The 16,219-nt window shown below is 40.1% G+C and overlaps 2 protein-coding genes across 2 annotated transcripts; both read right to left on the reverse strand.

Annotated features, from left to right (window-relative positions):
• Positions 1 to 161: 161 nt before the first annotated feature.
• On the reverse strand, positions 162 to 6,962 carry slc6a14 (solute carrier family 6 member 14). The gene is made up of 15 exons (XM_008296042.1): positions 6,897 to 6,962; positions 6,000 to 6,144; positions 5,763 to 5,894; positions 4,852 to 5,007; positions 4,462 to 4,573; positions 4,245 to 4,377; positions 2,460 to 2,600; positions 2,222 to 2,357; positions 2,034 to 2,126; positions 1,816 to 1,941; positions 1,603 to 1,721; positions 1,408 to 1,507; positions 1,219 to 1,328; positions 882 to 1,049; positions 162 to 788 (listed from the first exon to the last, which is right to left on the reverse strand). The coding sequence occupies exons 1-15, from the start codon at positions 6,960 to 6,962 to the stop codon at positions 636 to 638; spliced, it is 1,890 nt and encodes a 629-aa protein (XP_008294264.1). The 3' UTR covers positions 162 to 635.
• Positions 6,963 to 11,017: 4,055 nt separating this feature from the next.
• fmoda (fibromodulin a) lies at positions 11,018 to 14,476 on the reverse strand. The gene is made up of 6 exons (XM_008296028.1): positions 14,419 to 14,476; positions 13,375 to 13,773; positions 12,332 to 12,454; positions 12,074 to 12,214; positions 11,720 to 11,987; positions 11,018 to 11,457 (listed from the first exon to the last, which is right to left on the reverse strand). Exons 2-6 carry the CDS (start codon positions 13,747 to 13,749, stop codon positions 11,306 to 11,308), a joined length of 1,059 nt encoding a protein of 352 aa, XP_008294250.1. The 5' UTR covers positions 13,750 to 13,773; positions 14,419 to 14,476; the 3' UTR covers positions 11,018 to 11,305.
• Between the last annotated feature and the right edge of the window lie 1,743 nt (positions 14,477 to 16,219).

A 16,219-nucleotide genomic window follows, 5' to 3' on the forward strand; every position in this document is an offset into this window, starting at 1 on the left:
CATGATTCTTAAAGACAAACATAATTACTGACACAGAAACAATCACTACTGATATATATATATATATATATATATGTGTGTGTGTATGTATGTATATATTTCTTTTTATGAATGATAATCAAATAAATAAAAAGCCAGTTATTCATTGATATAATTAGAAACATCACCAGATTCTAATGTTCCTTTAAGCAATATTATAAACTTTACAATGTTAATAGTAGCTGTAGTAGCTTTCAGACACGGTCATTGTCTGATTTACTGTCGAATCCTAAACTTCCCTTTTTCTGTAAACATATGACCTAAAACAAGCCTCAGAAATGTGTCCTTTCTTAGACAAATGTTGTGTAGCTGATGAGGCTTTCATTAAGAGACACAAACATACAACTAAAACGGAACTGAATGTTGGTTTGGAATGTGAGAGGAAGAAGAAGGCTGCAATGGGATGCTCATGTCATACTTCTTCTGCTGAAATACTGTGTTTTAACACATTAGATATTTGTTATCTGCCGTGAGCTTGTACTTGGGCCACCTCTGCCTCCAAGAGGTCAAACATCACTTTCAGAACAAGGTATTCATAGAGTACAGTGCTTCACCAAAAGGGAAGACAACGACAGGGGAAGACACAGTTGGACACATTAGAGCCACGAGCTGGAGACTACATTTACGTTAACTTGATTGTTCTTGAGGTTCCTCCTGCGGCGGCAGCGGTCTTCTGAGTAGCGCTCCCCTCGGTGGATGTCCAGGTAGGGGTGCCATTTTTCCGACGGAGTGCACAATGACTTCAGACGCTGTAGAAGGCATAAGCAGCGTGAATTTGGAATGCTTTGCAAAATGTAAAAACAGACAAGAACAGTGTTTTGGTTGACCACACTCATACACACCTTCCATGGGTTTCCCTTTGCTTTTATCAGCTTATACACTGCGACAGCAGGGATCCAAAAAAGGATAAATGCAACCATGCACCAGCCTAGAGCCAAACCCCAAGGTGGGTATGGAACTTGTCCGTAGGCAGGAGGGACAAAAGTTATCAGAGACCACACCAGGATCACCTTGATGAGAGAGATATGCGACCAAAGTTTTCAGTGGCTTGGTGACTTCGTCTTTCATGTCAATTCAAATACTGTATATTCAGTAATGCTAAGTATTGAAGTGTGTGTTCATTTTTTTGCAATAACATAAAGATGAGGAAATAGGAACACTGTATGAGGTTGTGCTCACCACTATGATGCAGGGACTGATGAAGAACCAGCAAGTTCTCCACCACAGCCAGAAAGCGAAAGTCTTATTTCCGAGCATCATTTCAATGTCTTTAATGAAACGGTTTCCTCCTGGAAAGTGTAAAAAGAATAGACACATGCTGCAGTTTTGTCAGATTCATACGCACATATCTTTAAGTATCATATTTACCGTAAATGTAGGCGACACCAACAATCTCCAAGAGAGCCAGAAACAGCAGCACCCAGCTGGCAACAAACTGGTCGATTAGAGTTACCCAGTATATTCCTGCCTGTCACATACACACATGCACATACGGGATGAGCGAGTTAAGTACATTTCTGTCAGATGACAGCAACCCAGAGTTGCACCACAAGGCAGACTTACCCTTGTGACACATGGCAGGCCCAGGAGGTAGAGGATGGAACTTGTTGCTATAGTCAGTAAGGCATGTTTGGATTTAAAGACTTTAGGGAAAGCATCAAGCAGGCAGGTGGTTATCACCTCTAATGATAAAGAAAAGAGATTTTAGCCGTTAGAACTCTAAGAGTTGTGAGCTGAATGTTAAACACAATGTTCAATGGAAGCTTAAGCTCTAACCAATTCCTGCAAACTGAGAGTCCAGACCAACAGTCAGCAGCATGAAGAAGAACAAAATGGACCACAGCGGGGAAATAGGAAGCTTTGACAGAGCATCTGGATAAGCAATGAATGCCAGACCAAATCCTGCACAAAGCAGCAACAAACATACATCAGAGGTTATCAGCTAAATTTCCACATTTTCGCTACCAGGAGCCCAATTCTGTGATCTGTCTGACCTTCCTTCACCACTTCTCCTACAGGCGTTTTGTAGATGTGAGCCATATGACCCAGGATTGAAAATATAGCAAAGCCTGCTAACACGCTGGTTCCTAGTAAGAGATGAAAACAGCAAATATGTTGAGTTAAATTCACACCTTGTTCTTTTTAATTTATTGCTAAATAATGTTGTTAGCAAGGCTCCTACCAGCATTAGTAAGTGTTACAACAAATGAGTCCTTGAACACATTGTTGTGAAAGTTGTTATAGGAAGCAAGAGTCATGACTCCACCCCAGCCAATAGAGAGAGAATAGAAGGTCTGAGTTGCAGCATCTTTCCACACCTAAAACACACAGTAATGCTTTGGATCAAAAGAGAGTTTTACTTGTTCAGACTCTGTCTACTGTAACGTGTTGTGCTTGAACAGGAATAGTCGGTCGCTTACCTCTGCTTCAGTCAGTTTAGTCAAATTGGATTGGGAACCGATGTAGAACTCTATCCCATCTTTAGCTCCCTCTAGAGTCAAACCTCTGATCAGCAGGATCACAATCACCACGTAAGGAAACGTAGCTGTGAAGTACACAACCTAAAGATGCAAAAGTAAAGAAGTAACTTTGTGGAAAACATTTTCTTGCACCTTCTAATACAACAGTTTCCACTCTTTGTTTATTCGATATTCAAACTCATAGCCCATCTAAAGTCAGTTTTAGCTTAAAACTGATGACTAATGTGTACATTGTAATTTGGCTTCCATGTTTTGGAAAATGCATATAAGAGTTTTCTTGCCAAGAATTAGATAAGAAGATTGATACCACTCTTATGTCTGTACATATGAGTATAAAGCAGAAAGTAGCATCTGGTTGTCTTAGTTTAGCATAACGTTTCTGTTAAGAGAAAGAAAATCCAGCTACCAACACCTCTAAAACATCTCAAGGTAGGCTGATAGCCAGATAACCCAGCTAGGTCTGCTAAGTTTTAGCAATGTTTTTAGTGGGAAGTGTGTTTTTTAATGTTCTACTTAAATGTAGGATTTTTGTTCTCTTAAGACATTCTGAAAATGTTTGGTGATAACATTGTTGGGCCGTTATGCCCTCAAAGTCTTGCCAAATGTTGCATGAAATACGTCCTTCCTTTGTTATCATGTAACATAATATAGCACTGTGAGAATGTTTCATAGAAGAACATTGTAACCAAAATGTATTTCTTAATGTATCACATGACAGGAATGTTTTAGAAAAAAAACCAACAAACAAAAAAAAGCACTGTGTCATCTGAGGCCTTGACAACATCTTGAAAACATTTTATGAATGTTGTTTTGAGAATGCTCTTCTTTTGTTATCATGTAGCAGAAACTGACAACCTTGACACCATTCTCAAAACATCCTGTGAATGCTGCCATTAAAACTTTATGTCCTAGTTAATATTTAACCTTCTAACCTAAATATCTGTATGTCTGTGTAAGTCAGTCAGTCATATTCTCAGCTGTGTAGGTCATGGGAATTCAAAGAGTTTTAGTGGAAGGTAACTGAACTTCTCTTTGGGTTCTTAAAGACAGTTCATCTATTATTCAAGACATGAGAAGATCTAAAACACCACTTATCAGGTACCTACAATGCGGTCTTGAAGTAGCTCTCAAAAAGGTTTTACCACCATTAACACTTTGAGTCATCCCTGATCTGATAGTTTCACCATTCAGACCTTTAAGCATGTAAGTCTTGGTTTGTGATTTGGGGATAAGAATAAATATCTTCCATCAGTCAGTTAGAACTGAAGAAGCCTCTTGAAGGAGAAGTGAAATGTCTTCAAGAACCAAAAAGAGAAATCCAGTTGCCTTATAAATATCCTCAAATGTTCTTTGAATATTAAATTCAAATGATTTCTTTAAAACATTGTCAGAATTTGCAGGTAAAGTTAGTCGATATTTTTGGCACATTTTCTGCTTGTTGACTAACAGTTTAGCCATTTTCAGTCTTTATGCTAAACTAACCATCTGTTGGATGTTAATTGATCTTCACACCTAACTCAGAGCAAAAAAAGTGAAAAAGCACATTTTCCAAAATGTCAAAATATTCCTTTAACATAGAAACTAGATTGTGGTGTACTTAGCAGCAGAAAAAGCTAAAAATCTTCATGCTTTTAACTTTTCAGAGTGTGAAGTGGATAAAGTGGTCAAAGATAGTGCGACCTTTGGCAGTAGATTTGACCTGATAAGAGCTGGATGTTGACTCACTTTGCCTGATGACTTGATGCCTCTGATGAGCGCTGCAGCAACAAGTATGGAGCTCAGCAGCAGACAGAGAGCCAAATGCCAAACTACTGGTCCTGTTTCATCCAGACCACTGGATCTCTGCAGAGCAACATTGCTGTGAAAGAGGAGAGACATCGACCTATAGAGTCCCGTCATTATGACAAGTGTGTGTATTTGCGCTTGCATGTGTGCTTCTTACTCCCAGTACTGCTCACTCGGGGTCTGCACTGAGACTGATATGTTGGATGAAGGACAAGTGTTGTTTTCCTGAGTCCAGTTGGCCATCAAAACACCACTTACATTACAATACACTAGAAGAGGAGACAAGGACAAGTGAATGACTCACCTAAAAAAAATAGTCTTCAAATATCATCTCCCAGAGCACAACTACTGAAATGCTTGCTATCCTTTCTCCAGAAAAATCGAAGAGTGAGTCATGGAGAATGAAAAATACATCAGAATATTTTGAATCTTTTATATCAAATTATTTCATCCTGTCATCCCACCCAACCAGAATGGCAATTCAGCTTCCAGCAAACTGCAGATTTAATCAACACCTCTTCACAAGAACAGGAGGTAAAGTGAGCACCTGTAGGCGTGTCGCTGCAGCTACTGTTACTGGAGCAGCTGGACCACGGCAGAGGAGACTGCATGGAGGCGAACATGTAGTACAAGCTGTAGGCGATGATGACGTTGTAGTAGATAGATACTATAAGAGTCACCATAACCATGGCAATGCCAACACCTGGAGAGGTAAAGAGAGTTTAAAAATACTATTAATCCTAGTGATTTACGAGAAAGCACATTCAAAAATAGCTGCCTGTCCTCTAATTAAGTTTGATCATTTTGCATGTAGAGCCATAAAAACTACAATTCCTCTCATAAAGAAAAAGGTTGGCTTTTAACTAAATGTCCAGCGCTAAAAACTGCCTCTTAATGTCCAAGTTTACTGATTTTACAAATTGAACTTCCGCCAAGCTTTTTGTGTGTGAGAGCTTTAAAACATCAGCATAAGCATAAGCTGCTGTTGCCACCAACCAACAAGCAGCGTTCATGTGACTGATGCACAAACGTTTAACAATTTCAACTGGCTGTCCGCAAAACCAGACAACATCTGTTTTCATCTCACATCAGTCTCTGCTGCAGCAATGAAAACCTATGTTGTTTGCTTAGTGCAGTTCCTCAAATACATTGCAGCTTTCCCTGTACCACAAACCCAGGCATCAGACTCAGGCAGTAAAAAACATGTGTAATATTTATTCTTACTGAAATAGTAGTAGTGTCTGATGTCATAAAAAAGATTAGGGATAGAGGTTAAGGTTAATTATTGGTCACACAGTTGACCATTAACCACAGGCCTCATTGAATAGGGATGCCGGTTACTTGTGGTTACACAGTTGACCATTAACCGCAAGTCAAATGTGTCACGTTCATCTATCTGTCATATACATGTTGGTCCCACCCAAACAATCCCCCAGTGGATTTGAATGTTCGTCTTACCCTGCAGGATTGGCACCGCTCTCCATATATTGATTGGACCCTGACTGCAGAACTGACCAAAGGCACTTTCCAGGAAGAAAAGAGGAATTCCAGTCACCACCAACATCGTAAAATAAGGGATGAGAAAGGCACCTGCACAAAACGAAAGGTTTGGTGGCTCAGGAATGAAAGAAATGTTATAGTAACAGTGTCATCAAAAAGGATCATGAATGGGTTGGATAACAAATGTTGATGTACCTCCTCCATTCTTGTAGGCCAAATATGGAAATCTCCAGATATTTCCCAGTCCGACAGCATAGCCGATCATAGAGAGGATGTACTCCTTCTTGCTGGCCCAGTTCCCACGCTCAGTATTCTCATCGCCATCTTCCACATGTGGGTCCTGCTTAAAGAAAAGTTCCAAGCTGTCACTCAAAAATGTATTAGTCAATGGGAATGCACCCCTGAAAGTTTGTGTCAGAGGTGCAAACAAGAAGTCAGGAAGAGCAAACGAGAGAGCTGGCAGTGGAACAACAAAGCTAAAAGTGGGGCTAAAAGCCTGATCAGTGAGAAGGAGGAGGAATGAACTGGAAACAAAAGGATAAATAATTTATTTGCAAGTTTTAGAGATGAGTTTTTTTTGCGCTTCAGTGTGTTTCATTCTCTCTCAAATTTGTGTTTTTGTTCGATATGCAAGGAGTTTTGCTTTTTAATTTTCAGATCTGATTTTATTGTACAAGTTACGACATGTGTCAGTAATTATCTAATGCACCAGAACATTTGGAAAAACAACTTCATGTGTCAACAGTCAGTTTAGGAACACTAGCTTTGGACATATTTTAATTATTTCCACTCCTGGTGTTGATGTAGTGTTTTAAGCACAAAGGGGAAAAAAAAAAAACAGAACATCCATCATGATCATCTCTTGTGTTACAGTCACACTTGTAGTTATTGTGTGCATCATAAAAGACACTTTATTTGTAGATTTATTGCAATTAAACAGAAAAGAATCGTATTTTATGTAGAAATCAAGAAACACTACATCTTGTTTGAGCATTGGATTTTTGATTAGAAATACATGAAAGCATTTACTTTCCCAGTCTTTTTCAATGTAACTACTGTGTGGAAAATTATCCAGTGAAAGTCTGGTCTTACCTGTTCGACAACAGAAGGATTTCTGAAAATTAAATCCTTGAAAGTGTTCCAGCCGTATTTCCTCATGTCCTTTCACCTGCCCGTTAAAGGTGTGTATAAGAAATTTAAATCCTTCCTGCAGGTTTGCTTTTAAGTCCCCCTTCTCCAAAGATAAGTGAGAGATGCTTTCCATCCAATCACCTGCTTGGACCCTCCTCCTGAGGTGGGTTGTGTGTGTCTACAATTAAACCTTCTATGCTGCAACATAATGCACATTAGAGAAGTGAGTTCCCCTTCTGATGACTTTAGTGACTCACCTGCACTCTCCGAATCTGAATTCTGCTTCAGAAAATGGGGATTTCCGATTTGCATATTGCTGATTTCCGCTGTACTAAACTGTATTTGACCCCTCTCCTCAGCCTCATGCAGGAGTGTTACATAGTCTTTGCTGATAAATAAAAAGAAAATAGTGGAGCTGTGACTGTTGTTTGGTGTCCAGTGATGCAGGACAGTGATGTATGTGTGTGTGTGTTACTCAGGTGAGTGACTCTGTTCATGTAACCTTCACCACGACTCCCTGACACTGCACAGATGATGGCTGATCGGACTCATTTTGGTTGATGACATCGGCACATAATGACTGCTGGCACGAAAGCGTCTGTGTCACCTTTAATCACAGCCTGACGCTTTGACCGCAAGCACGACAGATGACATGACAGGTGATAGAGGGAGACAATTGTAAAAGTTTACTCTTGTCTGAGTCAGATTATTACAACAGCTATTACCAAAACTCACATTGAACTAATTCAGAAAGATTGAGGTATATTATGCCTCTCTTGCTGAGCAACATAGGTGTTTCCAAAGGTGTGTCCTTATATTCCAGTGTTTTATAATGCTGTCAAATGGGATTTCGTGTGGCACTGCAAATGGAGGTCTCTCTCTATGGAAAACACTAATGTAGGGAATCTGTTTCATTCTTTTGGACGATGTAGATTTTGGCAAACATAAATGTCTATTGTGATGGTGGTGGATCCCATTAGTAGCATAATAGTGGGATTCAGTATCATCCCCAGCGTTACTGTGTGCACACATTCACATTAGGCCAAGATTTCACTCATATTTTAGCTTGCAATTCTGGACTGAAACAAATGACTTTTTATGGGTCAAGAGATGTTCAACAAATAGAGTGTGGTTTATTTGTGTGTTTGTCAGGAGAACACTTCATGCTGCTTGTACAGATGATGCAGTCTATACTTTACCGACAAAAAGCATATCTGAAATGCCTTAATATTGACTTATGAAGAGAACTTTGACAAATGAGCTGCACCCCACCTCACTGCTTCAGTGATTTATGGCTGCTGTAACAATACAATATCGCCTTGGGATTAATAAAGTACTCTATGATCTGCAACATGCCTGGTTTGAATTCAACCATAGAGCTTTGCTGCATTTGTCTCTGTCATCTCCTCACTTTTGCTATGATGTAAAGACATGCAGAGCTTCCCTCACTTCACAAAAAAATACCACTAAATAGCTTGGGTAGTTAAGACCACTTCACTCCAACATGGATGCATTTGGTCATACCTGACACATCACTGCTCCTGGTATTTATTGCTGAGCAGGTAAGTTTGAAGCAGTACATGAACAGTATTATCACCCCGTGATAGTTACTCAGACATAGTGGGAGCTTTATCTCTGCTCAGTGTTCTCATTGTCCGGTGTGCATTAGTCTGTACCTGATGTTCTTTTGGGTTCTTATCTATTTTGGTGAGTGACGTTTGGCCACAAGATAACCACTGAAAGCGTATAATATACATTATCTGTAATGACGATCTGCCGGTGTGGTCACTGATTACAAAACACAGTGGAAAACATTACAAATATAGACATTGTGTGTCCTCTGACCATCGAACCACTGGCCAGCTGACACACAGAGGCCCTGATGCATCACCGTTCACATAGAGACAAAAACACACAAACACACAAACACACACACAAACACACACACACACACACCTCAGAACTACCTGACTTGCAAGAGATAGTAAATAACAATAACAATTTTAAAAAAAAACACTAACCAGTTTAAAAAAATCAATATAGAAAGACATAAAAACAAGAACTAATGATGAGGAAACTATACTTAGCGCTTCTTTTCCAGTGAAGCTTGTCAGCCTGATGACTCACTGTCATGAATTCATCTCCCATTCGTCTCATTAGATAAAATGACGTGGTTATGGGAGGAGGTCCCAAGAATAAAACACTATGAACAAAATGAACATTTCACAAAATGTGTAACTGCACACTGTAAACAATTTGGAGTCTATCCAAGCTGACTTAGGGTGAAGGCAGGGGACACCCTGGACAGGTCACCAGTCTATCACAGGGCTACACTTAGAGACAGATAACCAAACACATTCACATTCACACCTACGGACAAATTAGAATCACCAATTAACCTCAACATGTTTTTGGACTGTGTGGGAGGAACCCGGAGAACCCGGAGAGAACCCACGCTACACGGGGAGAACATGCAAACTCCACGCAGAAAGATTCCGGTGCCCCCACCAGGACGCAAACCGGAAACCTTCTTGCTGCGAGGCAACAGTGCTGCCAACTGCGCCACCTTGCAGCCCTTTTGTAAAAATTGACGGTGTAAATTATTATTTGTTGCCTGCTGTTCATGGTTATTATTGTTTTTGGCTCCGGAATAAGCATCACATTTTAAAGTTTTTAACCCTTTTTTTTCTGAAAAAAATAAAAAAATAAAAAAATAGCACACAACTGTCAGAATTTAACAGTGTTTTTTTACAGTAATATATTACACTCTAGGTTTTCACAGACAAAAATCCAAATTTAAAGGAGTCCAGTAGCTGCACAACCAAACACCCATCGCAGTGGTTATAGGGGCATTGTGGGAATTCCTTTCTTTTTCTCTTTTGGTTCATTGCCTTTATTGACTTCTTTGTGCCAACATTCCCTTCAGAGTTTTCCTCTGTGTTATACTAGTTTTCTTTGATGGACAAACATAGCCTCAGTTACAGGGTTTTGACTCTTTGTGGTTTCCTCAGTGGACCTGGCCTCTCTGTGTACTTCAGGTTCATAAAGTAAAGTGAAATATCATTTTATCCTGTCCATTAGGCTGTAGAATAATTATCCTCTCTATCCTCTTTTTAAAAACTTGCACCACTACACAAATGTGCACTCCAGGGTCCAGTAGTATTTGAAAAAGAAGGGGGGAAAAAATCAAACTCTATATGTGCAGAATGTATCATAAATGTGTGAAAATAAAAACTCTGTCCTTACAATAACTTTATAGATAACAAGTGCACGAGAGATTGTAATGGCTTAAGCTTTAATTTAAAAGATGGTACATTTATCCATTTATTTGTACAAAAACCTCTTTGTAGTATTTGTAGCACTTGTTCCAGGTCATTGACTCTTTCCTGAGCAAACAAACAACAAAAGCCACAAAGACTGGAGAATGTAGTGCAGTCTTCAGTTTACAGCATTACAGGTGATTCATGGGTCAGCTAAAATAAGAAAAGAAGTGCACAGATCTTTAATTAAAAATCCCAACTTTTATTTATTCTGCAGTGGGCTCCAAAACAAAAACCCTTCGTCAGTATAATAATCAATCCATGCAATGCATACAGTAACTCAAGAGTCATAACTTACACATCCTCTCCTCTGCTTCATCTAATTCACTACAGTACAGTATGGAGATGTTACTTCACGTGGAACATAGGTGCTTACTATGTCTCTAAGGAAAGTGGATTTCACTGTGCAAAAAAAGAGGATCGTCAGGACATCACAGCATTTTTTTTTTTTTTTATCACATAGACAAAATAATGTATCCAACTGCAGTAAACATATTTTCATGCAGTAGACAATAAAGTGTTTAATGACAGAAAATGACTCTGATTTGTGAATCAGATAATTCACATTACACATGATACAAAACGCATATGAACATTTTATCAGACAAAACAATGAAAAGCACGGAGACAGAAAAAAGAGAAGAAAATCTAATCATAAAGGTTATTGATCCTCACAGCAAAATATAGGTGGGATCAGGGCCCAGAAGACAAAAAACATCATGTGTGGCTCATGTATCTTATTGAGTTTATATATAATGTTTTTGTGGATAAAGGCTCCTATAGTTGAATTTAATTAGATAAATCTAACTGAGATTAGTAATCTAATTTGAGAGACTGTTTTTAATAATCCTGGTAAGGTCTCTTCATGTATGAAGCTCTGTTCTCTCACTGCTGCGTAATTAGTAGGTGTTACGATAAGAACTGCTGCCACCTGCAGCCAACCTCAAGTTATTCCATCGCCTCTGCTGTGATTTGGTTTCTGCACGTCGTAAAAATGCGTCACACTGCAGGTGCACGTTGTAAAGTGAACTGTGTTTCAAAGTATCACAGTTAGACCTCGATGCTGGAGGCCTGGCGCAGGCAGAGGGCCGACTCTGAAGGGATGTCCTGACGGTTGATCTCGTTCCCATCCAGTCGCAGCGTTCGCAGTTTGGAGAAATTTGTCACATCCACAATACTGCAGAAACTACCCAGAGTGAACTCTACAGCCACAGACAGAGGAGAGATGGCAATTCATTTATGTCTGTACGCATACAGCAGCACTGAAACATGCATTCACAAAGGGTTCCAGTAAAACTACCGGAAACATCTCAGGAGTAAAGAAAATGAGATCCTGAGTTAAAAACTAGTATCTTTAAGTGCCGTAAGACTGCAAAGTCTTACAGATAGGTTGCTCGTAAGACACTGATGTTTTCTTAGCTTTAATAACTTTTGACAATAACCGTTTTCTTCAAAGCCACTTACCTTTGATCTGATTGGCCTGCAGATAAAGATGCTGCAGTGTGGTGCTGACAATAGGGATCCTCTCCAGCTTGTTGAAGCTCAGGTCCAGTTCCACCAGCCCCGTCACATTGAAAGTGTTAGGAGGGATGCCCTTATCAGTGAGCTGGTTGTGGGCCATCCTGACATACTGCAGCTGAGTGAAGCCGCCCAGGAAGCCCTCAGGCAGCGAGTCGATGGAGTTGGACTCCAGGTAGAGCTGGTGCAGGTGTTCAGGGAGAGCATCTGGGACCTGAGACGGTTAATAAAAATACATTTCACTCGAGCTTACATACGTGTTTAATGAGGCATTTGCAAAACACACAGATGCAGAAATACCTTCGCCAACTTGTTGCCGCTGATGTCGAGCAGGGTGAGAGACTTCAGCGCCTTTAGCGATGCGCCGATGTCTGAGACAGCGTTATCGTGGAGATAGAGGATAGTGAGGTTATCCATTCCCTCCAGGTCTGCGGGTGTTACCTAGGCAACAGTGGCAATAAGTTTAAGGTCTAATATCTGGACTGATGCTGGACCAACAACAGAGGAGAGAGAACACAGAGGGGCTATGAATGAACACCAAACCGTGTGAAGGTTTACCTTTTCAATGTGGTTATGGTTGATCCTCAGGTCTCTCAGGGAGCGAGGAAGGTTTGGAGGAATGCTGGTCAAATTGTTGTGTTGCAGATACAAACGCTCCAGTCCCTCCAACTTCAGAAATACCTAAAAGTTTATGTGGAAAGCTCACCAACATGTACATGATAGAATATCAACTGATATGAAACCCACAATAAAAAAAATAATATACATGAAGTTATCCTTTTGCAGTCAATTTTTTTACTCAAATCTTTTTTATTACCAAAATAATAACCAGCCTTCGGCAAAATCTTTGTAGTCTAGAGAGACATGTCTGTGTGTTTGATTGACATCAGCTGGCAGGTTTAGCTCCAGCAGGAGAACAAAAACAAAACTAAGCCAACTTGTGTGTAGCTGTGTGCGCACAGTGTGCTGTTAGCTGTTGTACTGAAGCATAATGAGTTTACATATTTTTTAATAGCTGCAGCTGACTACCTAATTAGACATCTAGCATGCAAACTGATGGCTGCAGAGCACTTTTACTGGGGTGACTGAATTTTAATGACTTTGGCTTGTTCAAGGTGCAGGACAAGGCGTGTTTTCATGTTCATAAGTTAAAAAGAAAGGCGTATTTATCCAAAAATATTATTGTGGGATGTGGGCTGCAAAGTCAGTGACTCAGTGTGACCGTCTGATCTGCTTAAGCTCATGCTATTTCTTTATCCAAATATGTTTTAACATCAAACAAGCAGACACCATAAAAAAAAAAAATATATATATATATATATATAAAAGAGAAATTTCTTTCTTTCGGTTTCTTCTTTTCTTTTTAAAGCAAAACACATGAAATATTTCCCACAAAGATATGTTGCTGCAGCAGATTTTAAAAAGAGCAACGTCTTGCCAGTTGGACTTTTTTTCTCCCCCACTAACACATACAGCAATAAAACAAAAATGACACAACCAGTTAGACACCTGCCAGCCATCTGACAACCATTTAGAGCAGCATCACTGCATCTGAGCTCATAAGTGTGTCTGGATATGTGTGTGACCAGATGTATTTTTACCTTCATGCCAATGGCATCAGATCTCAGCTGGTTGTGATGCATCATGAGCCACACCAAATTGGTTGCATTGACTAGAGCTGAGTCAGGCACAGCTGTGATAGCATTGTTTTGGAGGTACAAGTACTTGATGCGGGAGGGAACTGTTGGCATGGCTGTCAGACCCCGCCCATCACAGTACATGGCGACAGGGAAGGTGGGGGGGCAGTCGCACTCTTCAGGACAATCCCCTCCAGCGGCCGTGAGTGCCTGCACGGAGCCAAAATAGTATCCTGGGCTTTGCCGGGTGTACAGCCAGGCCAAAGGGTCCCGTACTTGGGAGAGAGAGAATGGAAGCAGGGCGGACAGGAGGAAGACAAGCACCAGACGCATGGCCATGGTCACACAGATCTTCAGTGTTATCTAACACACAGGCAGTAGAGAGACAGTGGGGTCAAAAGTCAAAACAGAAGAATTCATTTACAAATCCGCAAAATTATTTTCATAATAAGATTTATATATTGGCAGTTATTTCAAAAGATTTTGAAACAGATGCAGCTTAAAGGAACATAATAGTTTTTGTATGCATGAAGAGAAAGCTCCCCTCTAACATCTTGCTATAAAAAAGAAGTAATATGTTGATTTAGCTGCCGAAAGGTCAAAAAAATGATTTTGCAAAAGCACAAGTTCTCTCTGAGAAAGCTACCATTCATCAAGAATATTTTTCCTGTGAGCCTCAAACCCCCACCACGACTTGAATGTTGTCCTACTGAGGTTAAATGAACAGTCAAAGGTGCAGTTCAGACACTGACTTTGTTTTGGAAATGTAACTGCCTGCAGAGAGGCACATTCTTAGAGGTCTTAGTCCACGGGGAAGCTGGAGTGAAAGCAAGCCTGCTCAGAGTGCCACTTTTGTGAATGGTTCTTGGAAATTGTGGCAAAAATATTCAATAATCCAAATTGTAGAGGGTAAAAAAAAAAAAAAAAGTCAAATTAAAAGATACGACTATCATCATGTCCCATCGGGCAGACACATGTTCACACACATGCATGCACACACACACCTACCTGATTAGAGAGACTGGCCCTCCTCGTCCCTCTCTCTCTCTCAGAGTGTGCTCAGGACTGGAGGGGACTCAGACAAACAGTTTGAAAAAAAAAAAAAAAAAACTTTCCCCTCTCTCCTTTCCGTTATGCCAGCCCCCCTCTCCACCCTTCTTTCTGGTCCTTTTGCTGTTGGTTACTTCCACCCCCTTATCCAATCGCCTGCACCCCATTGTGCTGGTTCAGGAACGGCCCAGCGCACCCCACACCACTCTTTTTTCCCCTAATGTGAATGATGTGAGATGCAGTGGCTGTGAGAGATTGTTCCCATCTGTGTGCAGCACATTCAGTCCCTCAGTTTCCCCCTTTCAGATGGACCCCACTCTTCCTTCACAGTAAATAGACCTTTGCACCTTTGCTTTGGAGTGCTTGAGCTCACTGAATGAATTCTTTTTTAAAAATTCTCTTCCACAAAAAAATTAAAATAAAAAATTAGGACAATACCGCACATCACACGTTGTTGTTAAGGCCTCATGTGGAAAAGTCAGCAGAAACACTGGTGTAAAATGTTACACCACAATAAGGTAAATGTGGGCAGAGTGAGAAGGTGTGTGTTCCTGGGCTACTTAGTTTATATAAGTACAAAAACTGCTGTAGTGCAACATCGCAACAAGGCTTTTTTTTTTTTTGTTAAATTTACGGTTTTGGTGACATGAATGGAAACACTAAAAAGCTTATTATAAAGTAATATTTTCCTGACAAAAACAGCCCACAGTTTGAACTACAAATTAGGAATCAGGTACCAGCAGGGGACGAAGTAAATGGTACAGGGTACAGTGCTAGAAAAAAAGTGTAATTTAGGAAAAATGGTGCATCCTGGAAGGTACTGTGCAATGACAAAAAGAAGTCAGCAGTTGATACTATACAGCGTGAATACCCTGGTGTTGTGTAGTGTTATCTAAACTGTACATCGAAGTTTCAGTCGACAACAAACTTTATTTTAGGAGAAAATACAATAAAAAAAGGTGGTGCTATTTCACAGGTGTGTTGTCAGCAGGCCAGCTGTAGCCACGCTCCAGGCATTTATTAGACCGATGTCTTCTGCTTCATTGCATGGTTTGGAACGAGGACAAGTTGGGGAATGGGTCTCCAGTTCTTCAGAAATTTTATTTTCTCGCAGCCATGTTTCTGTGGTGCTGCAGGGGCTCGTAAAGCGTATGCTGGAGTAGAAAACAGGCATACCTTTGTCAGCACACAGCTGTGGGAGGCCTCTATTGTGATCTGAGGAGGAAAATACACGCTATAATTAAGTAATAATATACCACACAAGTGTAGGAGGATCAAGAATCGAATACTCATTATTTAATGAGGGATTTAAGAGTTTAAAATGTAACTGTGAGAATATTGTTCCTTGTGAGGGTTTTTTTCTTCTTTTTTTTCTTTTATACCCATTTTTAAGCACTTAAAGAAACAAGTGAGTATTTTATTAGCACCTGATTCACAAAATGACATTACACTCTAAGTCATGGGTGATATTTTAAAACATTATTCAAATAAATGATCAAAAAACACACAAGAAAACAAAGATGCTCTTCAGCCTAGTTAGCAAAAACCTCTGTGCCAGAGACAAAGTTCTGAAGTAGGGGTGGATCCAACTCTTTCCGTTCTTCTCCAACAACATTACATCTTGTAAAGGGTTAAATGAAAACATGTGTGACAGTCTTCTTATGTCGTCTGTCTGGTTTTAATGTGGGCCTCTTCCTGCCTCTGCATCTTCTCTCAAACTCGGGCTTCATCTAAGCCAGTGTTTTCTCCTCACTTTTAT

The sequence above is a fragment of the Stegastes partitus genome, unplaced genomic scaffold (assembly GCF_000690725.1).
Source record: "Stegastes partitus isolate 25-593 unplaced genomic scaffold, Stegastes_partitus-1.0.2 Scaffold1096, whole genome shotgun sequence".
NCBI lineage: Eukaryota > Metazoa > Chordata > Actinopteri > Pomacentridae > Stegastes > Stegastes partitus.

What these genes read in the sequence shown, in the direction of transcription:
- slc6a14 (XM_008296042.1), bottom strand. Translation starts at nt 6,962, where the DNA reads ATGAGGAAATACGGCTGGAACACTTTCAAGGATTTAATTTTCAGAAAT. An exon ending in GGCCTACAAGAATGGAGGAG is followed by an intron (nt 5,895 to 5,999) that starts GTACATCAACAT and finishes CGTTTTGTGCAG; the next exon opens with GTGCCTTTCTCATCCCTTAT. An exon ending in TGGTGTCGCCTACATTTACG is followed by an intron (nt 1,329 to 1,407) that starts GTAAATATGATA and finishes TACACTTTCCAG; the next exon opens with GAGGAAACCGTTTCATTAAA.
- fmoda (XM_008296028.1), bottom strand. Translation starts at nt 13,749, where the DNA reads ATGGCCATGCGTCTGGTGCTTGTCTTCCTCCTGTCCGCCCTGCTTCCA. An exon ending in CTGATGCCATTGGCATGAAG is followed by an intron (nt 12,455 to 13,374) that starts GTAAAAATACAT and finishes ATAAACTTTTAG; the next exon opens with GTATTTCTGAAGTTGGAGGG. An exon ending in GCGGCAACAAGTTGGCGAAG is followed by an intron (nt 11,988 to 12,073) that starts GTATTTCTGCAT and finishes TAACCGTCTCAG; the next exon opens with GTCCCAGATGCTCTCCCTGA.